This window comes from Pezoporus flaviventris, unplaced genomic scaffold (assembly GCF_033815535.1).
Source record: "Pezoporus flaviventris isolate CSIRO_AGI_PZ_B2104156 unplaced genomic scaffold, CSIRO_AGI_Pfla_v1 ptg000066l, whole genome shotgun sequence".
Lineage (NCBI taxonomy): Eukaryota > Metazoa > Chordata > Aves > Psittaciformes > Psittacidae > Pezoporus > Pezoporus flaviventris.
Genome location: NW_026892614.1, coordinates 25510201 through 25528761, shown reverse-complemented (window position 1 = coordinate 25528761; position 18561 = coordinate 25510201). Strand labels below are relative to the sequence as shown.

Here is an 18561-nt window from a genome sequence, read left to right as displayed (position 1 = left end):
CATGCTGAACTCAAATAACTTCGCAGAACAAAATTGGAAGTACGAGACTAAAATAAGAGGAGGCAATTTTAACCATGAGAAAGATCTGGAAATCAGTGTAGACCTCGTAGGCTTTTTTTTTTTCCTTTTACCTTAAAGATGTGCCAGTGGAAAGACCAGAAGGCCTACCCTTTTCCTCTACAGTGATCATCTGGGCCTCACTAAAAGTTCAGTTCAGATTTTGCACACTGCAGCCCCCAGTTCTGGTGAGACTTCAGGCTCCACATAACTCCGCATTTGAAAAAGCCTTCTAATTGAGGGCTGTTGACATATTTGAGGTTAAGCAGGAGCATACTGCCCAGTGAGGCACCCTGGCCTTGAGAGAACTGTGGCACCCAGCCCACAGACTGCAGGCTGTGCTTGGAGAATCCAGCACTCCCCCAGGGGTAAGGTTAGCGCTACAGTTTATCATATAGCAATTTACATTCTGAGAGTGTGAAGGTAAAGCACCCAAGATGCTGGCCAACACCACGAAGCGACAGGCATCCTTGGTATGGTTGTTTTTTATGTGCGTGCACATTAGGGATTTGAAATTTATATTTTATCAGATTTAGCAGAAGGACAGCCTTTGCCAGAACACGACGGAAGGGTATGTATGGAATGCAATCTCTAAATTACATTGTCTGTCAGAGTTTAGAGTATAATTACTTTACATCACCGTAAAATACCATAGTCTCCAAATCTTAGTGAGCAATGTTTTTTCATAAAGCTTATATTCATGGTAAAGATCAACAAAAAGAAACTGCAGAAGGGAAAAAAAAAACCCAAAACAAGTAACAGGTGATACCATATAAACTGTTGATCACAATTACTTGTAATTATTTCACAAGATAATGCAATATTTTAAGAATTCCTGCAAGAAATAATGTATTATATACTTTTCAAACATTTCTCTTCTGGACTGAAGGTTTAATTCTGCCTGCTAGTCTGAAGGAAGTAAATCACAGCTAGTGAAAGGAAACCTTGCTGGGCCTTACTTACTGGGGTTTAGTGATGAGGGATTAAAAAAATGGAACCACTCTTCACCTGCCTACATTTTAAGGCAAAATAAACAGCATTTAACTCTGCAACGCAGAATGGACATTGTTTTCTTTTTGCCTCTTAACACAGGTTTTCTTTGTTTAACTTAGACCATTTATATTTGATGGGGATACGACTGTAGCACATTACCCATGCACAGCACAGGGAGTGCTGCACTCACACCCAGGTTTTCTGTGGCCCTTCCCAAACTCTTCTGCCCTGAACACAACAAACCCAAGATCATGGACACTAATTGCACCTGCAATCACAGTTGTCCAATGGCCTCAAAGGCCTGATCATATGCTGTGGAAGAGCCTTTTCTGGCTGCAATTTACAAGAATCATGAATGTTGCCTGCCTGCCCTCCAGTCTGCACTTCCCAGACAAGTCTGTAAATACTCTTTGTGATCAAGGGGGGCTAAGAGACTGGAATTCAGCATTTGAAAAGGGTGTATTACAAGTTACACTGTAAAATATGGAGAAGGTACAATATAGCCCAAGGTCTACAGCTACTGTTGGAAGTCACTGCCTGTGCAACTGCAGCTGCTTTGCTGTAACACATCTGAAGGTGTTTTAGAAAACAGAAAAGAAAGAACTGCTAGATGATTTTTAATTTTTTATGTATGTATATACATACATACACAAATTTGGGATAAGATGGAATTCGAATGAAGAGTATGTCTTAATAATTTAAAAAAACATATCATCTATAAGAGACAATTTGTACACCAGAAGATGCCAGTGGGTGACCATATGCAATGCTAAGCTTGTCCAAAGTGTGTAGGGGCCCCATCAGCACCTGGCTGACAGGAGGGAAAGAGGGTGGCTGGAGGTGAGCCGAAAATCCTGAGGAACTCTTTGTAGACATTACAGAAAGATTTAGTTGTATGTATGGTACAAACCAACCTCTAAAAAAATTAGACCTGCAATTATCCCCACTTTTAAGCCATGCAAAAACCAAAGAGAAAAAAAACAATCAACTAAACCAATATATAAGAAATAAAATTATATATTTAAATACACGCATTTGTATATATATATATTTTACATTTCTCTGTGTATAAAAATACAGTTTTGAGTATTTTAATAGAAGCAAGCTTAGACTGATTTAAATTAATCTCTGAACATACTGGAGAGCCAGCACAGTAATTATCTGTGTTATTTATTAATTAGTATAACCATACCAACTGTCCTTTCTCTTCATCTTTCCAATAAAAACAATTCATCTCTAATCCACTGCAGAAACTTCCATGAAACGTTAGATGAGGTAATAAAATAGCTCCGGTTTCAGGTCTGCAGGATCTATTTCTGGCCTTCAATCACTTGTGTCAGATTATAATCTCCAGTGAAGAGTCTGATGTTATTTCAACAATCCAATACCTCATTGGCACATACGAGCACACAGAAAGATTCTTTTAAATTACACAGCAATACAGTCTGAATAGGAGATTGGTCACTGAACGAGCTAAATCTGCATGAAGGAGGAAGGAAGAAGGAAGAGCAGGGGTCGAGGGGGGAACGTAGTAAGCAGTATCACAAAAATGGAAATAGAACTGAAAATGAAGGAAGGATCATAAAAATGTTCCTCAGTTGAAATGTTTTTTTTCCGGTATCTGCTGGCAGTTTCCTTTCATCTGTGCAGCTAGTTCCCTCTGTTATTCCACTGCAGTCAATAACTTGAGTGGGCATAAAGTGGAGAACTTCTAATGGTTTGCATCAACACAGGATATAAACCACAACTGAAATGTATTTCCACGTGCTACATTCAGCAATGATTATTGTAATCCAATTGCTTTTACAGCATACTTTGACAATTGAGGTCGTAGGGAATATGGACCAAAAAGGGAGGTAGAAATATATTGATTCAGATTATTGCTTACTGAATTTTGTTCTGGTTTGCTTGTATATTGTTAAATCCTTTTTGTACTTCACAGGAATATACACATTTTGAAGACGGTTAGTCATAACAAGTTCTTTATTTTGTTTTTGGTTTAAAATGCCTGTAATTTGCACACCCTGACACCTGCCGATTTCATGCCCTGCCTTTTCCCGTCAAAGCCCCTTCTCAGCTCTCCACACAAGGAAATCTCATTTATCAAAATTCTGTTAGCGTAAGGGGAAGGGCTAATGCTGAGCTGAGCCATGGCCTTCATTAAACATGCAGAACATAAACTGCTGACACTAAGCACAGCCAACTTGCAGCATGGCTGAGGAGTGGAAAAAAAGAGGAAAAAAAGAGCAGTGACAGAAGGAATGGTGCTATGGTGAGATGGGAATAAAAGCCGCAGTTTCACAAAGCATTTAAGTCGTACTGGAGTCAGTGAGATTTAATCACAGACCTGAAGTTAAGCATATGCTTAACTTTGCCAAACAGAAATAGATCACTAAATTATGAATGGAACAAGCTATTTCTGTTCCCAGGACCATGGACACTTTGTTCTCCAGACCATTCCCCTCAGGGGATGAAAAAGGTGTGGGGGGGGGAAGAGTAACAAAATTAGAGAAAACAATCCCTTCTTCAACTCAAAATATGGGTCCAGATAAAGGAACTATATGCTATGTTTAGCATAACATGACTAAAAAAAGGTTGGTATGCATCATTCAGGTTCCAGAAGAGAGAAAAGATTAACTGCCATTATGGTCACTAATTTCATCAGGGTACCAAAGGCCGGTGCTCTGAACAGGAGGAAGGAAAAATTTATGTATTTGGAAGAGGCAAGCACAAAAACTGAAATGCCCTGAACATTGACATTAGGGCTGAGGGGGAACAAAGCGGCTTTTAAAATTTCCACTTCAGTTACTGTTGCTGGTATTTTTTTCTCCTTTAATTCTCCAAGATAGCTGTGTAATGCTGCCTACAATAGAAACTTGAATTTAATGGGCACGAAGCAGAAGGTGTGTAGCATTTTCCTCTGATCACAAGGAACAAGCACTTAGCTGTGAGAGATCCACAATGAGTCACTGCAGGGAGGAATCAAATACATCACAGGTACATGAAAGCCTTTTTTATTATTATAGTACCAAATGAAAACACATTATAACTTGCAGCCCTAAAAAAATCGATTTTAAACCTCCTAGTCTAATAAAAATATATAATATACCAATCATATATGCCTGCACTTACACAGTTCAAACAGAGCCTAAGGCAAATGCAAGGGTGGTGGGAACTCAAAATTTTCTCTGTAAGCTTTTTTTTTGGTATTTATAAATAAGCGAAGATAATCATTCCAAGTTGAAACTGTCTCAATGCAAAAATGAATGACTTTCCACCAGGTTTCAAACAGCAGCTAAAACCTATTATTAATTATCTGGAAAATAATATCATATGAACATTTTCTGATACTTTGACCCCTCTTAAAATACTTCTTCAAAATTAATCTGGAATTAAAAGTAGCGTGAAACAAATGACTGGAGTTTGCTACTCTTTACCATGCTGAATTTCATCATATTCCAGAAAGAACTTAGCTCTGGTCAACTAACTGCTGGCATAATACTATGGCTTCCCTTCCATCTGCCAGGGTCCTGTGTACATGTAGCTTAGGTAGGAGACAGCAGGAAGTAGACACACACTGATAACAATGGGACATGCACATTGATCATTTCCCAGAAGTAGTTCCTGTAGGGTTTTTTTTTAAACAAACGTTGTATACATTTAACAGAAATCAATAGCTGCCTTCATAGTGAAAAACTGATGTTTTTCTTAACACCACCTGTAAGAACAGGATGGCCCAATTCTTCAATCTTTTCTTTGGATTTGTGAACAGTGCAGTATTTTCAGCTTTTCCAGCTGGTCAACAAGATGCTGCAGCCTGCCATATAAAGCTGCACACCACATGGCACCATTCAACAGTATATCTAGGTCAGCTTGCATTTTTAATGTGCTCCATTAGCTTCCCCTTGCTCACTGTATCAAGTTTGAACTTCTTCGTCTCCATTTCAGACCTCTGTATAAGTAAGCCAGGCAACCCACAGGATCCTAAGAGTATCATGCCCATATTAAACATTTGTTCCACCAAAGACACCAGTTCAAATCCTAATGACTTTCCTTAATTTCATGCCATTTTCAAGCCCAGTGTCCCCAAACTTCTTCAAGAATCCTTTTCTGCAACACTACTGGTAAAAAAAAAAAAAACAAACAAAACCAAAAACTTGCTTAAAAGACACCAAACCAAGAAAGCTTTAGCTAATGCAATTCCTTCCCTGAGTACTATCTGGGGCAGCTTAACAACTCTGACCTCAGCAGCATTCTGCACACACCACAGCTAAAAAACTACAAGTTAATAAGCATATAAACAGCCATACCTACATTACTGTAAAGGTTCTGCACACAATCGTATGTGTTATAATGATATTTAGTTACTTAGATGTGACAAAAGCCAGTTCCACATGATTCACTTCAATGGTTCCTTTCATAAACAGCAGTTAACACATTTCTCAAAATACATTTATTAATTTTTAAATTAGTATGCATTCTAACCACCCTTCCCACAGTGTTTCTAAGGCGGACACCACTCCACTGGAGCACAGCCCTTGCACAAGGACTGAAGTTATAAAACCACTCTAGATATAGATTATATTTACGAGGTAATCGGTACATCGGTTCTGACACAAGGAATAACACTGATGAAGTTTCACAGGAGGCTCAGGGAGATTCAAATAGATCTTGATAAAGAGAGGGGGAGGAATTAGCCAGTGGAATGAAAACAGACAGTCACATTAAATTGAACAGTACGAACGATGCTTATTTTGCTCAAGATTAAAATGTTAAGGCAAATTTTACTAGAGAGACTGTAAATCAATCTACTTTCTATTTCAGGTAGCAGCAAGGATTTAGTAATAAAATCATAAAACACATAATGATTGCTACATTAGAAATATATCACAATAGCTTACGTGTGTATAATATTAAACAATTTAAGGCATTGCAACAGCAGGAAAATCACGGTGAAACCATCTGTAATCTTGATCTTCCAGTACTAGAAAATATTAAGATCTGTTCACAAAGAAAATCAAAGAAAGGATCTTGAAAAACAAGATTTCCCAGTGTCCTCCTAATATAATAAAATTATCCATCAAAATCCCAGTTCACTAGAAAACCCTGTCACACAAGAAGAAATTGTTAAAAACTGCACAATGGAATAATTGAAGCATCAAAGTTACAAAATGGTGTTTTCTGTACAAGAAATGTATGTTCAGTAAAAAGCCTGAGATTCTGTATTATTGTCATTGTTTTTTCTTCTTTGAAATCTGCCACATGTCAACAGCCCTTTTCCCAGCAAAGCACAGCTCAGAAGCATGATACACACCTGACCCTGTCTCAGAGAAAAAAAGGGGGAAACAAAAACTTAAATTGTATCTGTCTTCCCAACAACTTTCTCACGTTCCTCTTTGCAATTCTTATTCTTCAACCCTGGCACTAGTTTTAATGAGCCGACTATGCAATCAAGGGAAGCAGCCACATAGCAGAAATCTGAATCTTTTCCTATACGTGTATTTCATGCTGTTAAAAAAAAAGAATGTTTTGGAAAAAAAAAAAAAACAAACAAAACCAAACAACAACCAAACAAACGAACAGTAGTTTTAAAAAAATGTAAATATTTGTGGTTTCTTTCTTGTTGTTTTTTAAGTCACATTATCAATCAGAACATGCTTCCTGTAGCAAGGTGGGGCTGGTTGCTGGAGGGAGCAGTTCTGGTCCCACCAGTTGTGCAATCAGGTAGAATTTACAGAAGAAAAAGAAATCTGGTCTAACCTGCTCTCCTAATCAAGAAGAAACAGCAAACTATTTGCAAATACTCTGTCCTGCCCTCTTCCCACTCCCAAACAAAGAGACCACCTGCCTCAACATTTATTTAAAATGTGCAGGTATTTACAAGCAAACATTGTGTTCCAACTGTTAGATCACTTCTTGGTAGATCTGATACTCCCTCGAAGTTCAAACCAGCAGTATAAATCAGAGGCCACACAGAACTGTAAAGGACCGGGCCCATCAGGCAAGCATCACCCTGGTTATACATTAAGAGTTGAGGGAGGGAGAACCCTAAACCAGATGCTGGCAGTCAGCTCGGGCACACCAGGGTCAGGCAGCCCAAATGCACCCACCAGTTAAAAACGCAGTTACAGAAGGAAGGCTGAGAAAATAAGTTCTTTTTTTTTTTCTTTTTTTTTTGTGGTAACTGCTATCGCCACATCTTAGTTACTGGTGTGAAGTGGTGGGTTGTGGGTTCAGTCAAACCCTGAAGGTAATGCATGTTCCCACCATGAAAGCATCAAACTTTGTACTCTTCTGGCATTTCTAAGGAGCTTGGAAAGGGCAAACCACACTACAGATCATCTCTTCCAAAACACAAGCGAGGGAAGTATGGATTGCTACGGCTGCTGCCACAAAAGCTGGACAATTCGAGGTTGTAGCAGCCAATTTCAAAAAAGTGGCAACCTAAATTGGCATAGAACTGGCCAAAGAGGGACACTACTCATGAATCAGAAAAGCAAACCCAGTTGCCAAGCCTTCTTACTTACAGACATCACTTGAGGAAATACTTAACAGTTGCCATGAACTACATACACGTTTCTGAAAACTGCACACTGATTTCTGCCATCTCGTGCCCTCAGAAAGGTGGTGAAAGCTTTAAACTCATCTGAAAACCCAAAGTGTGGCCATATCAACACCTTAATAACATAAACTGTGCAGTACTGGAGATGAAGGCTGTTCATTATGTTTATGTATGACCAAAAGTAAAGATGATGCTAGAGAAAAGCTAGCAAGTTACAATTTTTTAGCACTAATCCGCAGGTGCTGGGCAAAACACAGGACAGTGATATTCAAAGGTGCTAAGGAAGGCTGATGTTCACCAGCTGAGCTCACACCAGACTGCCACAGAGGCTCGGAAGCTTTGTAAAACAAATGTTACCACATATTCATGTGCCTAAATCTAACCCTGCGGCCATCAGTGTTTATTCCGCCAGCATCGTGAGATGCTTCATGCTGACAAGGAGCATCTGATATATTTGGGTCACTGGCAGAAAAAGAAACAAGGGAATATCCAAGAAACACTGACATGCTGTACCCTCAACAAGGACACTGCCACATGAGACAGCGCCTTTGCCTTGCCTGGTCTTGTCTTTCCTGAAACTATAGCCCAGGAGTGTGGACTACAGGGTACAAGGAAGGAAAAAACCCACTATTACTACGCCATTTATCCAGCGTGTCTTGATGTTCTCACATCTGGGGGTTCTTGGCTAACATACAACCTTTCTTCCTATTCTGTGTATCATTTTGTCTTTTCTTCTTTATTCAAGATTGTTTTAAAATTGTCCAGATCCACCTCCACTGCACAAGGAGGCATCAGAAACTCTAAGAAGCTCTCACTTTTTTCCATCCCCCCAGGGAACTTTAAAATCCTCTCTTCCACGAGAAGCAGGAGTGAGCTGTGAGGAGTGGGGCACCATAACATACAGGTGCTGTTTGGAATGGATTTTGATGGGGTACTGCACTCTTGTACTGATTTCACCTTACCTACTCAAGGTGGTTACACTCCTGTACAGCCCACAGTACTTGGGACAAAGCTGGACCACAGTGAGGACGGCACAATGGACAGAGAGGAACTTTATTTATTGAGACAAAATTCATCAGATATTAAGAACTATTGATTACGTAAATGAAATTTCTGAAACATTATCATAATTGTTTGCTTTTGCATGTTCCTGAATTTTCCCAAATAACATCCCAGTGATATGCAAAGGTCTAGGCAGAAACGTGTTCAAGTTGCTGCTACTTAACTACTTCAAAATAGGTCTAAGGGGTCCCTAAGAATATTGTTCCCTGCTATAATGCCATTCTCTACTCTTAGTAAAACAGTGGAGAGGGCATTCATAAGACTTCAGCAATCTTACAACACAGCTTTAAAAATGACTTAATGAAAGAAGGTTGGGAAATTCTTCCAGTCATCTGAACACCTCAGGTGAAACAACTCCACAAAGAAAACAACAGAACTGGAGAAACATGTAATCCTAACTCTGCTCTGAGCAACAAAACAGAAGTCACTGGAGGCTAATATGAATATCTATTTCTTCTAAGCTGAAACAAATCCAAAATCTTATTTACAACCCCCAGATTCCTACCTAAGCCAACAGTGCAGAGATAGATGTAAATGAGGGCTCATTTCTCTGTATTTTCCCATATACTAAGCACACACATAGACACTCCAAGTGTCAACATATCAAGACAGAGATAATTCAGACACTTGAAAACATCCTCTTCTGAAAAGGATTAATTGGCTTTAAAACAATTTAATTTGGCTTTGAAGATGCAACTTTTATTAGAAACCACCAGATGGCAGAAGCAGAGGCTGCTTGGAGACTTCAACAAAAGAAAGCAGGCTTAAACAAGACATGCGGTAAATGAAAACAATTTTTAACGCCTACTTTTTTTCTCATTCAATGGCTTCTTTTCTCCTTCTTTCCAAGAACTAAGTACTGTTTTGTTGCAATCAAGCTAATACAAATAAAAATAGTGATAATAAAATTAAGGAAAAAATCTCTTGAGAACACGCTTTCTTAATTTTTTCAAATGGCACCTCAATCAAGGCTTCCGTGTTACAGATATGGCTAGAACAACAGTTTCCTTCTAGATTTGCAGTCGTAATTCTCAGTCAGCCATGTATTCTCTTCAGTGTTCTATGCTTCAAACCAGGAATCTGGCACACAGCTACCTTGTGCAGCTGAATCTCCCCTCAGGATTTGAACTTCCGTTATCTGCACTGTGAAAATAAGTGGGCTATGGAAGACGCACCATGATGTGCTGCGTCTTGCAATAAAGCAGCATTTGCAAGGTGGAGGAAAGCAAGAAACAAACCACACAAGCCCAAACAAACAAACAAACAAAAACTACCATCAAGCAAAAAATCAACTGAAATAAACAAAATACCCAACCCCAACTTAATAAACTCAAGTAGAAGTAGCATGTTTGGGAGGTAAAAAAAAAAAGGTATTTTAGGTCTTTAGTACATTTGAGTCTCAAAACGATCTATCCTGTATCAGAGAAAGAACATTAAAAGAATGCATCCCACCAGCACATACTTAGAAAGACTAAGGAATAGATTCTTTCAACAAATTCCAGAGTTACTGAATTATGGAGACGAGGTCATCACTTTATGCCATGTCACAAAATACATCTAGTTCCACGAACAATGCTGAACGCTCCACCACACAGACACAGCCACATCAGAAATGCCACCCCTGCTGCATTTCTCTAATAGAGCTGTGTCTCCATTATGCTGATTTCTCAATCAAAGAGAATGCTTTTGTCCTGTATTTGTCTTCTGCAAAGGAAATGTAAAATCACTCCTACAGGGAATATACCCATTGGGAATGATTCTTTTCTCAACCCAAGCAGCACAGTCCCAGAAACGAACAGGTGAGGCTCGCTCCTACTTCAAGGCAGCGTGAGATGGAGTTGTGTAGTTAATTCTGCTTCTGTACATTAGCAAACATGCTGCTTGCAAAATATGAAAGGCTTTCTTCCATGCCCCATTTTTAAATGACACCTGCAAATCACTAATTCAGTTGCCATTCATTTCCATATGTCAAATTACAATCTTAACTTGTGCAAAGCAACATAATAGTAATGATTAAGCCAATTACATCACAACACAGCTTAAAACGACACACAATGGAAGGATTAAAGCTCACTACCAAATAAGAGAGTCCTGTTCTTGGTGGAGCTCCCCCACTGTGGGAACATAAGTGTCTCTTTTCCTGTTGCACAAAGTTGTGAGCCTTCTGACATGTAGCTGCTGGACTGCCATTAACAAACTTATTTATATTAATGCTGCACTAAGCTGGGATCACTGCATCTCGGCATTAGCTGCGGTAGGCGGGCTCTGCAGCCGTCTCTGCAAACAGAGAGCTTCTGGCACTTTACACGTCCACAGACAGGTTGAGACACGTGGATGAGGTGATCTCACCCTGCTTAACTGAATGAAGCCTCCTCTACCCTACGTTATTTGGGTCAGGTAGATGCTGACAGTAAAAGCCTTAGGGAAGGGGAAGGAAAGGAGAGAGAGTAAACCAAGCACAAATATTTAAAAAGCCAAGCAACTTGTTCTCTAGATAGGGCCAAACACCATTTGTAGTCTGTATGGAGTACGTGCTACTGCATTTGACACTGTAACTCCAACTGACGCCAATATGTGGCTCCTACAACAATGAAATGTGGGTTAAATCTTCATATAATAACCAACCTTTCAAACTAAGATTTTCAATTCTACCTCAGGGATTAAGATGTTCTTACGGAAACTGAGCATCTGAATCTCTAAAGGAGGATTTAAAAATCCTCAAGATGCTGTTATTTTTATTTGTTCATTGCTTTCATGTTTAAATCAGCGTAATTCAAAATGGTTAAACCTTTTATTTCTGCTCTGTGCACCTTATTCTTTTTTTTTTTTTTTCACATCTTTGTATCCCTCCAATTTTTTTCTACCATCTGGGAACACTGATCCCATCTGCTAAGATCTATCTTCCTATTCCAGCTAAAATAAACACAAAATAAATTGGTACTGTTAGTCTTTTACATATCACCATTAGGCTTTAATAAGATTAATGGGAATGAAGGAGTTTCCAACTTTGAAATACATTCCTGTGTGTTGGCTGCAGACTCGGGCAGATACCACTTCATCTACTCACTCTCTGTTAGTTTCTTGGCAACTACAGTTTTCAAGAAACTTATTATATATGTAAGTTTATACTCAGCAGAATTTGAATGAACCAGGCATAACTGTTAATGCCTGTCCCAGGTCACCCATCAGCTGTTTGTGATTTGCTAGGTGGTCATTTCCCCTACATCTCTCCATAAACCGCCACATATATATCACAATCCTTCTAAATATTGAAGCAAAAGGATCAGTCAAAAGCTAGATGTTTAGGTTTTTCCTTTTCTTTAAGAAACAAACATGCATACAAACACACCAATGAATGTGTAAATGAAACTGAACACCACATGTACCATCTTCGAAAAAGCTGTTACAGCACACTAACAGCTTCCTACTTCTGTAAAATTAGTTGCAAAGAAAGCTGAATGGTTTTGCTTCCTATTACTCAACCAAAGGAAAGGTTTGGACAGCAATGCTGTCAAACCTGTGCATCTTTTTACTTATAAAACCACAACTTTAAAACTGATCGAAAAGCTGCTTGCATTTTCATGGTCCATTAAAGAATACCAAAAGGAAAAAAAAAAAGAAAAAAAAAAAAGGAAAAGAAGTTCATATTAAAATCTCATTTTTACTCCAATAAATGCCTTACATTCATTCTACCTTTGTTCTGGGAAGACTGTTTTCTCATTAAAAAGGTGAGGTGGAGTGAACATTTTGAAGGACTTTTGCTAATGGTCTGGAATTTGCACCTGTTTTGTGCTTAGCAGATAAGATTTGGTACTTCAAGGTGCCTCTTTTCCCTGGGCATTTTGAACACTGTGAAACTATTTTTGCTTTTCATTTTCTTTTCTAAAATAAAAATTATTTAGTCCAAATCAGTATGTGTATCTTCCATCAAAAGCATCCTGTACCTGATTTCTGCGTGCACTTGTCACCACCAAAGACTCAACTATCCTAGGGGTAGACTACACCAGCCAGACCTTCACTTCACTGACAATAACCACAGTAAAGTTGAACAATGTTCTGCCGTCTATTCAGAGTGCTTTCCTGGGAAACAGCCCCATTTGCTGCCAGATTGCGTATTTACCATGAGACTAAAATCATGGAGAATTTACGACTAACAGATAACATTGTAAACTCTTTCAGCAGTCTAGAAATACTCTGTTTTTAAACCAGTGTTCTAGTATCTACAGGCAACACAGCCTGTCAACAATCCTAAAACTAAGTGGTAAGTGTCTAAGGACAGATGGAATGGATACAGTCAAAAGAAGATTCATAACCTGCAGCAAATTATGCTTCTGCTTATGCATGTAGAGAGGGCCTACAATGTCTCAAGTCGAAGTATATGCTACACCCAAACCCATAAAGACAGTCCCTTCAACAGTCGCCAACAGACCTGGAGCGAAATGCAAGCTAAAAGCTGGGATTAAGGAAAGCTTTATATCATGGAAACTTTCAACCTTATATCCTTCTCATCTGTATTACCTGGTATTCACCACATCAGCTTACTTTATGATTTATAAAATTAAAATTATTTTTCATTAAAAAAAGGTGTTCATACATACTCCTCATGGGCATACCAACTCATTTGTTAATCTAACAAAGACATTTGATGTAACAGAGACACTAATATTTATTTGTCATTGAGACAGTAAAGGAAGCATTTCTTAAGGGAGAGGAGGAAAGAAAGTGCTTTCACAGCATGCCTAGACAGCTAAGATAAATTCTGGAATTAACACATCTGGGATGAACATTTACCTTTCTCCTTGACTGATAAAAGGTACATGACACCCCTAGACATACACAGTTCACTATGTAACATTAAGCCACTGTTTTAAGTGAGTAAGAAGACCCCATTTGTTCTGAAGTTTAATCTTACAGAAAAGTTGCTTGAGACTCTGAAGGATGATGTTGGCAAGCGTAACGATTCAGTTCTATAAACCTGAAGCCTAGTACTAGAAATTCTTAAAACTTTTGATAATGAAAAGGAGGTTCAAAGGATGTCCATCAAAATAATCCAAAGACTGAAAACCAGCTTGCAAGTCTAACCATGAAACAAGTAAGAAGCTTCCTCCACAGTACTTTCGTTGTGAGAGCGACTGGCTACAATTATCTTCAGCAACATTTCTGTTTACCCACCTAGTCTGAAGGATTATGAAGATGAGTTCACAAGAGCTGACCCTCTGAGTTTATTAAATATTCAAGAAATATTCTGTATGCAGGCTGGGTATTAAATAAACCTCAGAAAATACTGCAGACTACAATATGTTAAATACTTCAAATAATACTGTAGTTCTGTTTTTTAATAATTTATTTAAATCACTTTATCAGAGGTCAACATAAAAATGTACAATACAGACAATGTAAATTTTAGCATCATGAATATTTAAGTGATCTAAAAGTTTTGGGTTTTTTTCTGTTGTTTAATTTTTTCATATTCGATACAGAACTGGAGAACTTTTTTTTTTTTTAACCTTGACAGTATTTTCTCACTGCTATTTTACTGTTATTTTCTCACCTGCAGTAGTATCACAGCATGCGGGCCTTCAGCAGCACAAAACTCTTCATTGTCATGATTTGGCCTACTGTTCCTACAATCTCCTTCTTCCCCTCCCCATTCTCCTCCTAGCTAAGCAGATGTAGCCTACACACAATCTGCCCTGCTTAAAATCATCTGCGATTAGTGCTCAATTAAAACTGTGGTCATCACCATAATGCTCTCTGGCCAAAGAAACCTGAGCAATAACTAGGAGCCCATCTATTTAGCAGAGCAGGTTTTAAGGGGCCTCTCCAACACGCATACTGTGCGCCATACATTGATCTACAACTGAATACAGGGTGATGCAGCTGTTCAATGTACTACTTTCTACTTAAGATGCACTGTGAAAAAGGACCATCAACAAAGTGGCTTACTCACCAGACTGCAAAACAGGTAACAACTACAACTTTTGAGCTGCAAATCTATGGAACAAGAACAAATCCAGCATTTGGACCAGGCCAATCTCCAAAGTTACTACAAAGCTGACGTTCCATGGGCTTCCGCAAGTAAAACTTCCTCACAGGTTTTATGCCAAGTAACAGCATTTAGACAGTCTTATGTGTCACTGTCAGATTACCACATATAAGGGAAAGAACTGATGGATGTAAGTCACAGGGTCCTGAATTCTCAGGTTGAAAATTGTCATCTTCTGTGATAACACATCCAACAGTTCAAACTGATGGGACCTAGGTAACAAAACTACATCAAACTACACACCTTGTGTCCAAATGTAGCATCCTCAGAGGCCAACACTTCAACCTGAAATTATAAGGAAAAAGACCATTTCACATTTAGCCACCACCAAGAACCTCTCTCTCCCTGAGCACAGCACCATAGTCCAGGCAAAGAAGAGATCTGCAAATGAAGATGCCAGTCTTGGTCAACCCTAGGAAGCTTACATACGATAGGACATGCCAAACTAACAGCTGACAACAGAAATCCTGACAACAGGAAACTCAGAGAGCATCCCTCATGACACAAACAAGGTTTCTCAGCCTAACTGATGTAAAGCCACAGACTGCACAGCTCTAAGCACTGATCTGGGACAACAGGCAACAGACACAGAAGAGCAGGCACACTGATTTTTCGTTAAGACTCCTTAGGAATACTTCACACTTCATCACCTTTCACCTGAGAATCTTGGTTCTTTTATGAATTCTAATTAATTAAGCTTCCCAATACACCAGTGAAGTAAGAAATGTCATCATCCCAATATACAGACAAAAGACCAAGGTGGAAAGAGGTTAAGTAATTTCTCAGCAGTCATGTGCCAAGCCAGGGACACACTCAGGAAAAGAATCCCAGATTCCTACTCCCAGGCACATGGTTTAACAACAAGAAAATTCTCCATTTCTCTGATTTACATCCTGTTTAAAATGCCTACTGCTGCATCATGATTTATACAACTAGTATAACTATAACTAATGTATCTAATCTCCAGTTTAACTTAAGAAGAGTGAAGGATTTAAAGCAAATCAAGAGGGAAAAAATGAATGTCAAGTTTCAGCCTGAAGCATGTTATAATGCCAGAGTTATAAACCCCTGAACAAGAGGGTTTATAATGGAAAGGCAGATAAACTAACAATGATGGGAACACTTAAATATATTTATGTCATGATCTAGCAACATACGGTATCTCTTCATCTCTAAATTAAAAAAGAGAGGGAAGAAAGCAGGAAGGAGATAAAGCATTTATAGGAACTAGGAATAAAAGAAGAAAATGAACCTGAAGTTACCCAAATGTGACCTGTCCAGCTGATTAGGAACAGCAGCAAGAGGCTACAAAATAGCATCTCATTCAATAGAAGGTAGGGGAAAAAAAATCAAGTAAATAAAATCAATCTAAAATGATATGTATTAGCTACTTATATTAAGCTTCTAATCCTTTAGGCACTTCATAAATATTAAACAATCAGTCCTGGTGAGACTGATAAATATCCATAATATATTTTACAGATGAAGAAACAGACAGAGGGTTAAGTGACTTGCCCAGGGCCAAAAAGAGAATAATCAGCCACTGGATTGGAAATAACAGTGTGACTGCCTGTCCCAATACAGTACCTTACTCAGGCGTTCAAGTGGCCTTTGGAAAAAGTAATTTCACTACAAGAAGCAGTCCAGTTAGGGTTAATTCAGTATCCATCTAAACTGTGAATGCTCACTTCCACTAAGCTTACTGTTTTAGTACAATATCCAGCTACTGTAACTAGGCAGACCTCAAAACGTGAACAATCTTGTTGGAAACTCACTCAGTTTTCTTTATCCAGTATGTGCCAGTCACATATCCTAGAAGCTGCCTCCAGACCCATTAATGCTTATTACTCTGCTACATTTCAGTTGTGGAGATTCATTAGGAAAACTGGAGCCTTCTCTGTGACACTGAGTCCCTCTCTGCCTCCATCCTTGACCCCAGGAGGCAAACTCCTTGCCAGCTCCAGTTCACTTTCCCTTGGACTACTGTTCCTTTCTCTTCCTCTTCTTCCCAAGTGGTCCCAGCTGGGCTGATGGCCCACTGAGCCAGTCCAGAGATGCCTGCCCTCTGCCCTGTACTCTCTCAATGCTCCCCACAGCAAGAGCATGCTACAGATAGCACAAAACTCTTGCACTGACCCAGCAGAGATCAGGCAGAGCTTCCTTTGTTTGGCCTCCATGCTTGGCCTCATCTGTGGAGAGGCCGCCTCACCATGAGGGGACCTTCAGGTAGAGTACAGGGGTATTGTCAACAAACAGGCTGTGCTAAGCTCCTGCTTGCTCAAGGCCAAGAGAATGCTCGCAACTGCCATAGTTTCAAAATGCATGAATTAGCATGGCACAATGACCAGAGCATTTACAAAACTCATTCCTCTTTTTCACCGAGAAACTGAGAAGAGGAACAAATCGTGACATCAGATAGCACTGCAGAAATTTAAGTTGATGTAAAAACTATACATCTAGTCTCCTTTACATATAGAAATATTTTCTTTCATGCTTAGAACATAAGGCTCACAGAGACAATAAAATGGAGTGCAGCTATTGGTGGAGATAATTAAAAAAAGTTATTGAACAGGTCTGATAATGCCACTTCTGTTTTCCATGAGTGATCACACCACTTCTGTGCTAAATACTTGTCCTCACCTTGCAGACAATGATATAAACCACCTTCTGTATTCTTTGTTACTACTGTGTGTTTACCAGTGTTCACTCATTTTGGTTTTTAACTCTTTGTATAAAAGGCAGTTAAGACCAGTAAGAAACAAGTAATTGCTGACACCATAAGATACTCAATAGAAAGTACTGAGACAAGACGTAGGACGTGAGTTTTTCCTCATGTTAAGTTAAATAAAAAAAAGACAAACCAAAATGCATTACAACCTAGGCTGAGAGGACCCCCCTCTAGTGGGAATGAGAGTGTACTTCAATTAGCACGCACAGCACCCCAGACAGAAGAAAAATTTGGCAAGAATCAGGCAAGCACCATCATTCTCTTTATCGTCTTCAAGATATACCACTTCCATTCCAGTAAACAGAAAAATGAACAAGAGTTTCATTACTGCTTTGAGATAATCAGACATGAATTAAGAACTTCTAATATGCTTATTTGTGGCAGTTAAACATTTCCTATTTTAGTTGTCTGCTCTGACTGGACATATGTAAATATATTATCTTGGGTGGGGACTGTTTTTCTTTCACACTGAAAAATTCACTGCATCATTAAAAAAAGCAGACTTGGTTCTTACATGAAGCACTGTTGATTTCACATGTATGTATCTGATTGTATCAGATACAGTAGCTTTCCCCTAGGCACTGCTCTGAATCTTTGCTTCAGTCCACTTTCCACTCCTCACAGCACAGTGTTACAACTAAATGGATCTGTTTGCCCTGTATATTATTTCTAAGTAAAAGCAAGTTTTAATCACTGTTAATTGGTGTTTCTCCCAGTTTACCTGAAGAATCTAACAGCCTTTTCACTTCTAATCAATAAACTCAAACCGCACTACACTGTTCTACAATTCTGGGCTAGAAGGCCACTGTAAGTGGTAAGGGGTAAATGATGCCGTAATATTCTAGACAGCATGTGTATTAATCATATGCTGCGGATCAATTAGATGAGACACACCTAGTGGCGCAGAAGTATCCCACATCTGGAGCATGCCTGTTCTACCTGGGCACCTGACCCCTCCCAGAGCCTGCTCCTGGCTCTTGCTCCAGATGCCACCCTTCAGAGACCAAGAACTTGCCAGGATGGTGCCCCAAAACCCTGCACATCTTCCCAAACACATGACAAAATGAACTTGCTATCTCCCCACACAACCTAGATGATCTCCAAAACAGGCAG

General features: G+C 39.1%; 1 protein-coding gene across 10 annotated transcripts in view; it reads right to left on the bottom strand.

Moving 5' to 3' along the window:
* Nucleotides 1–18561, bottom strand: part of ARID1B (AT-rich interaction domain 1B) — a 329589-nt gene that overhangs the window by 130641 nt on the left and 180387 nt on the right. For 7 of the 10 annotated variants that reach the window (XM_061471608.1, XM_061471615.1, XM_061471609.1 and 4 more), the window contains exon 5: nucleotides 14964–15005. The exons of the other annotated variants lie outside the window; for them this stretch is intronic. In XM_061471608.1, the coding sequence (XP_061327592.1) occupies nucleotides 14964–15005 (42 nt within the window). The remainder of the gene's footprint in view (nucleotides 1–14963; nucleotides 15006–18561) is intronic. 10 annotated transcript variants of the gene reach the window in all.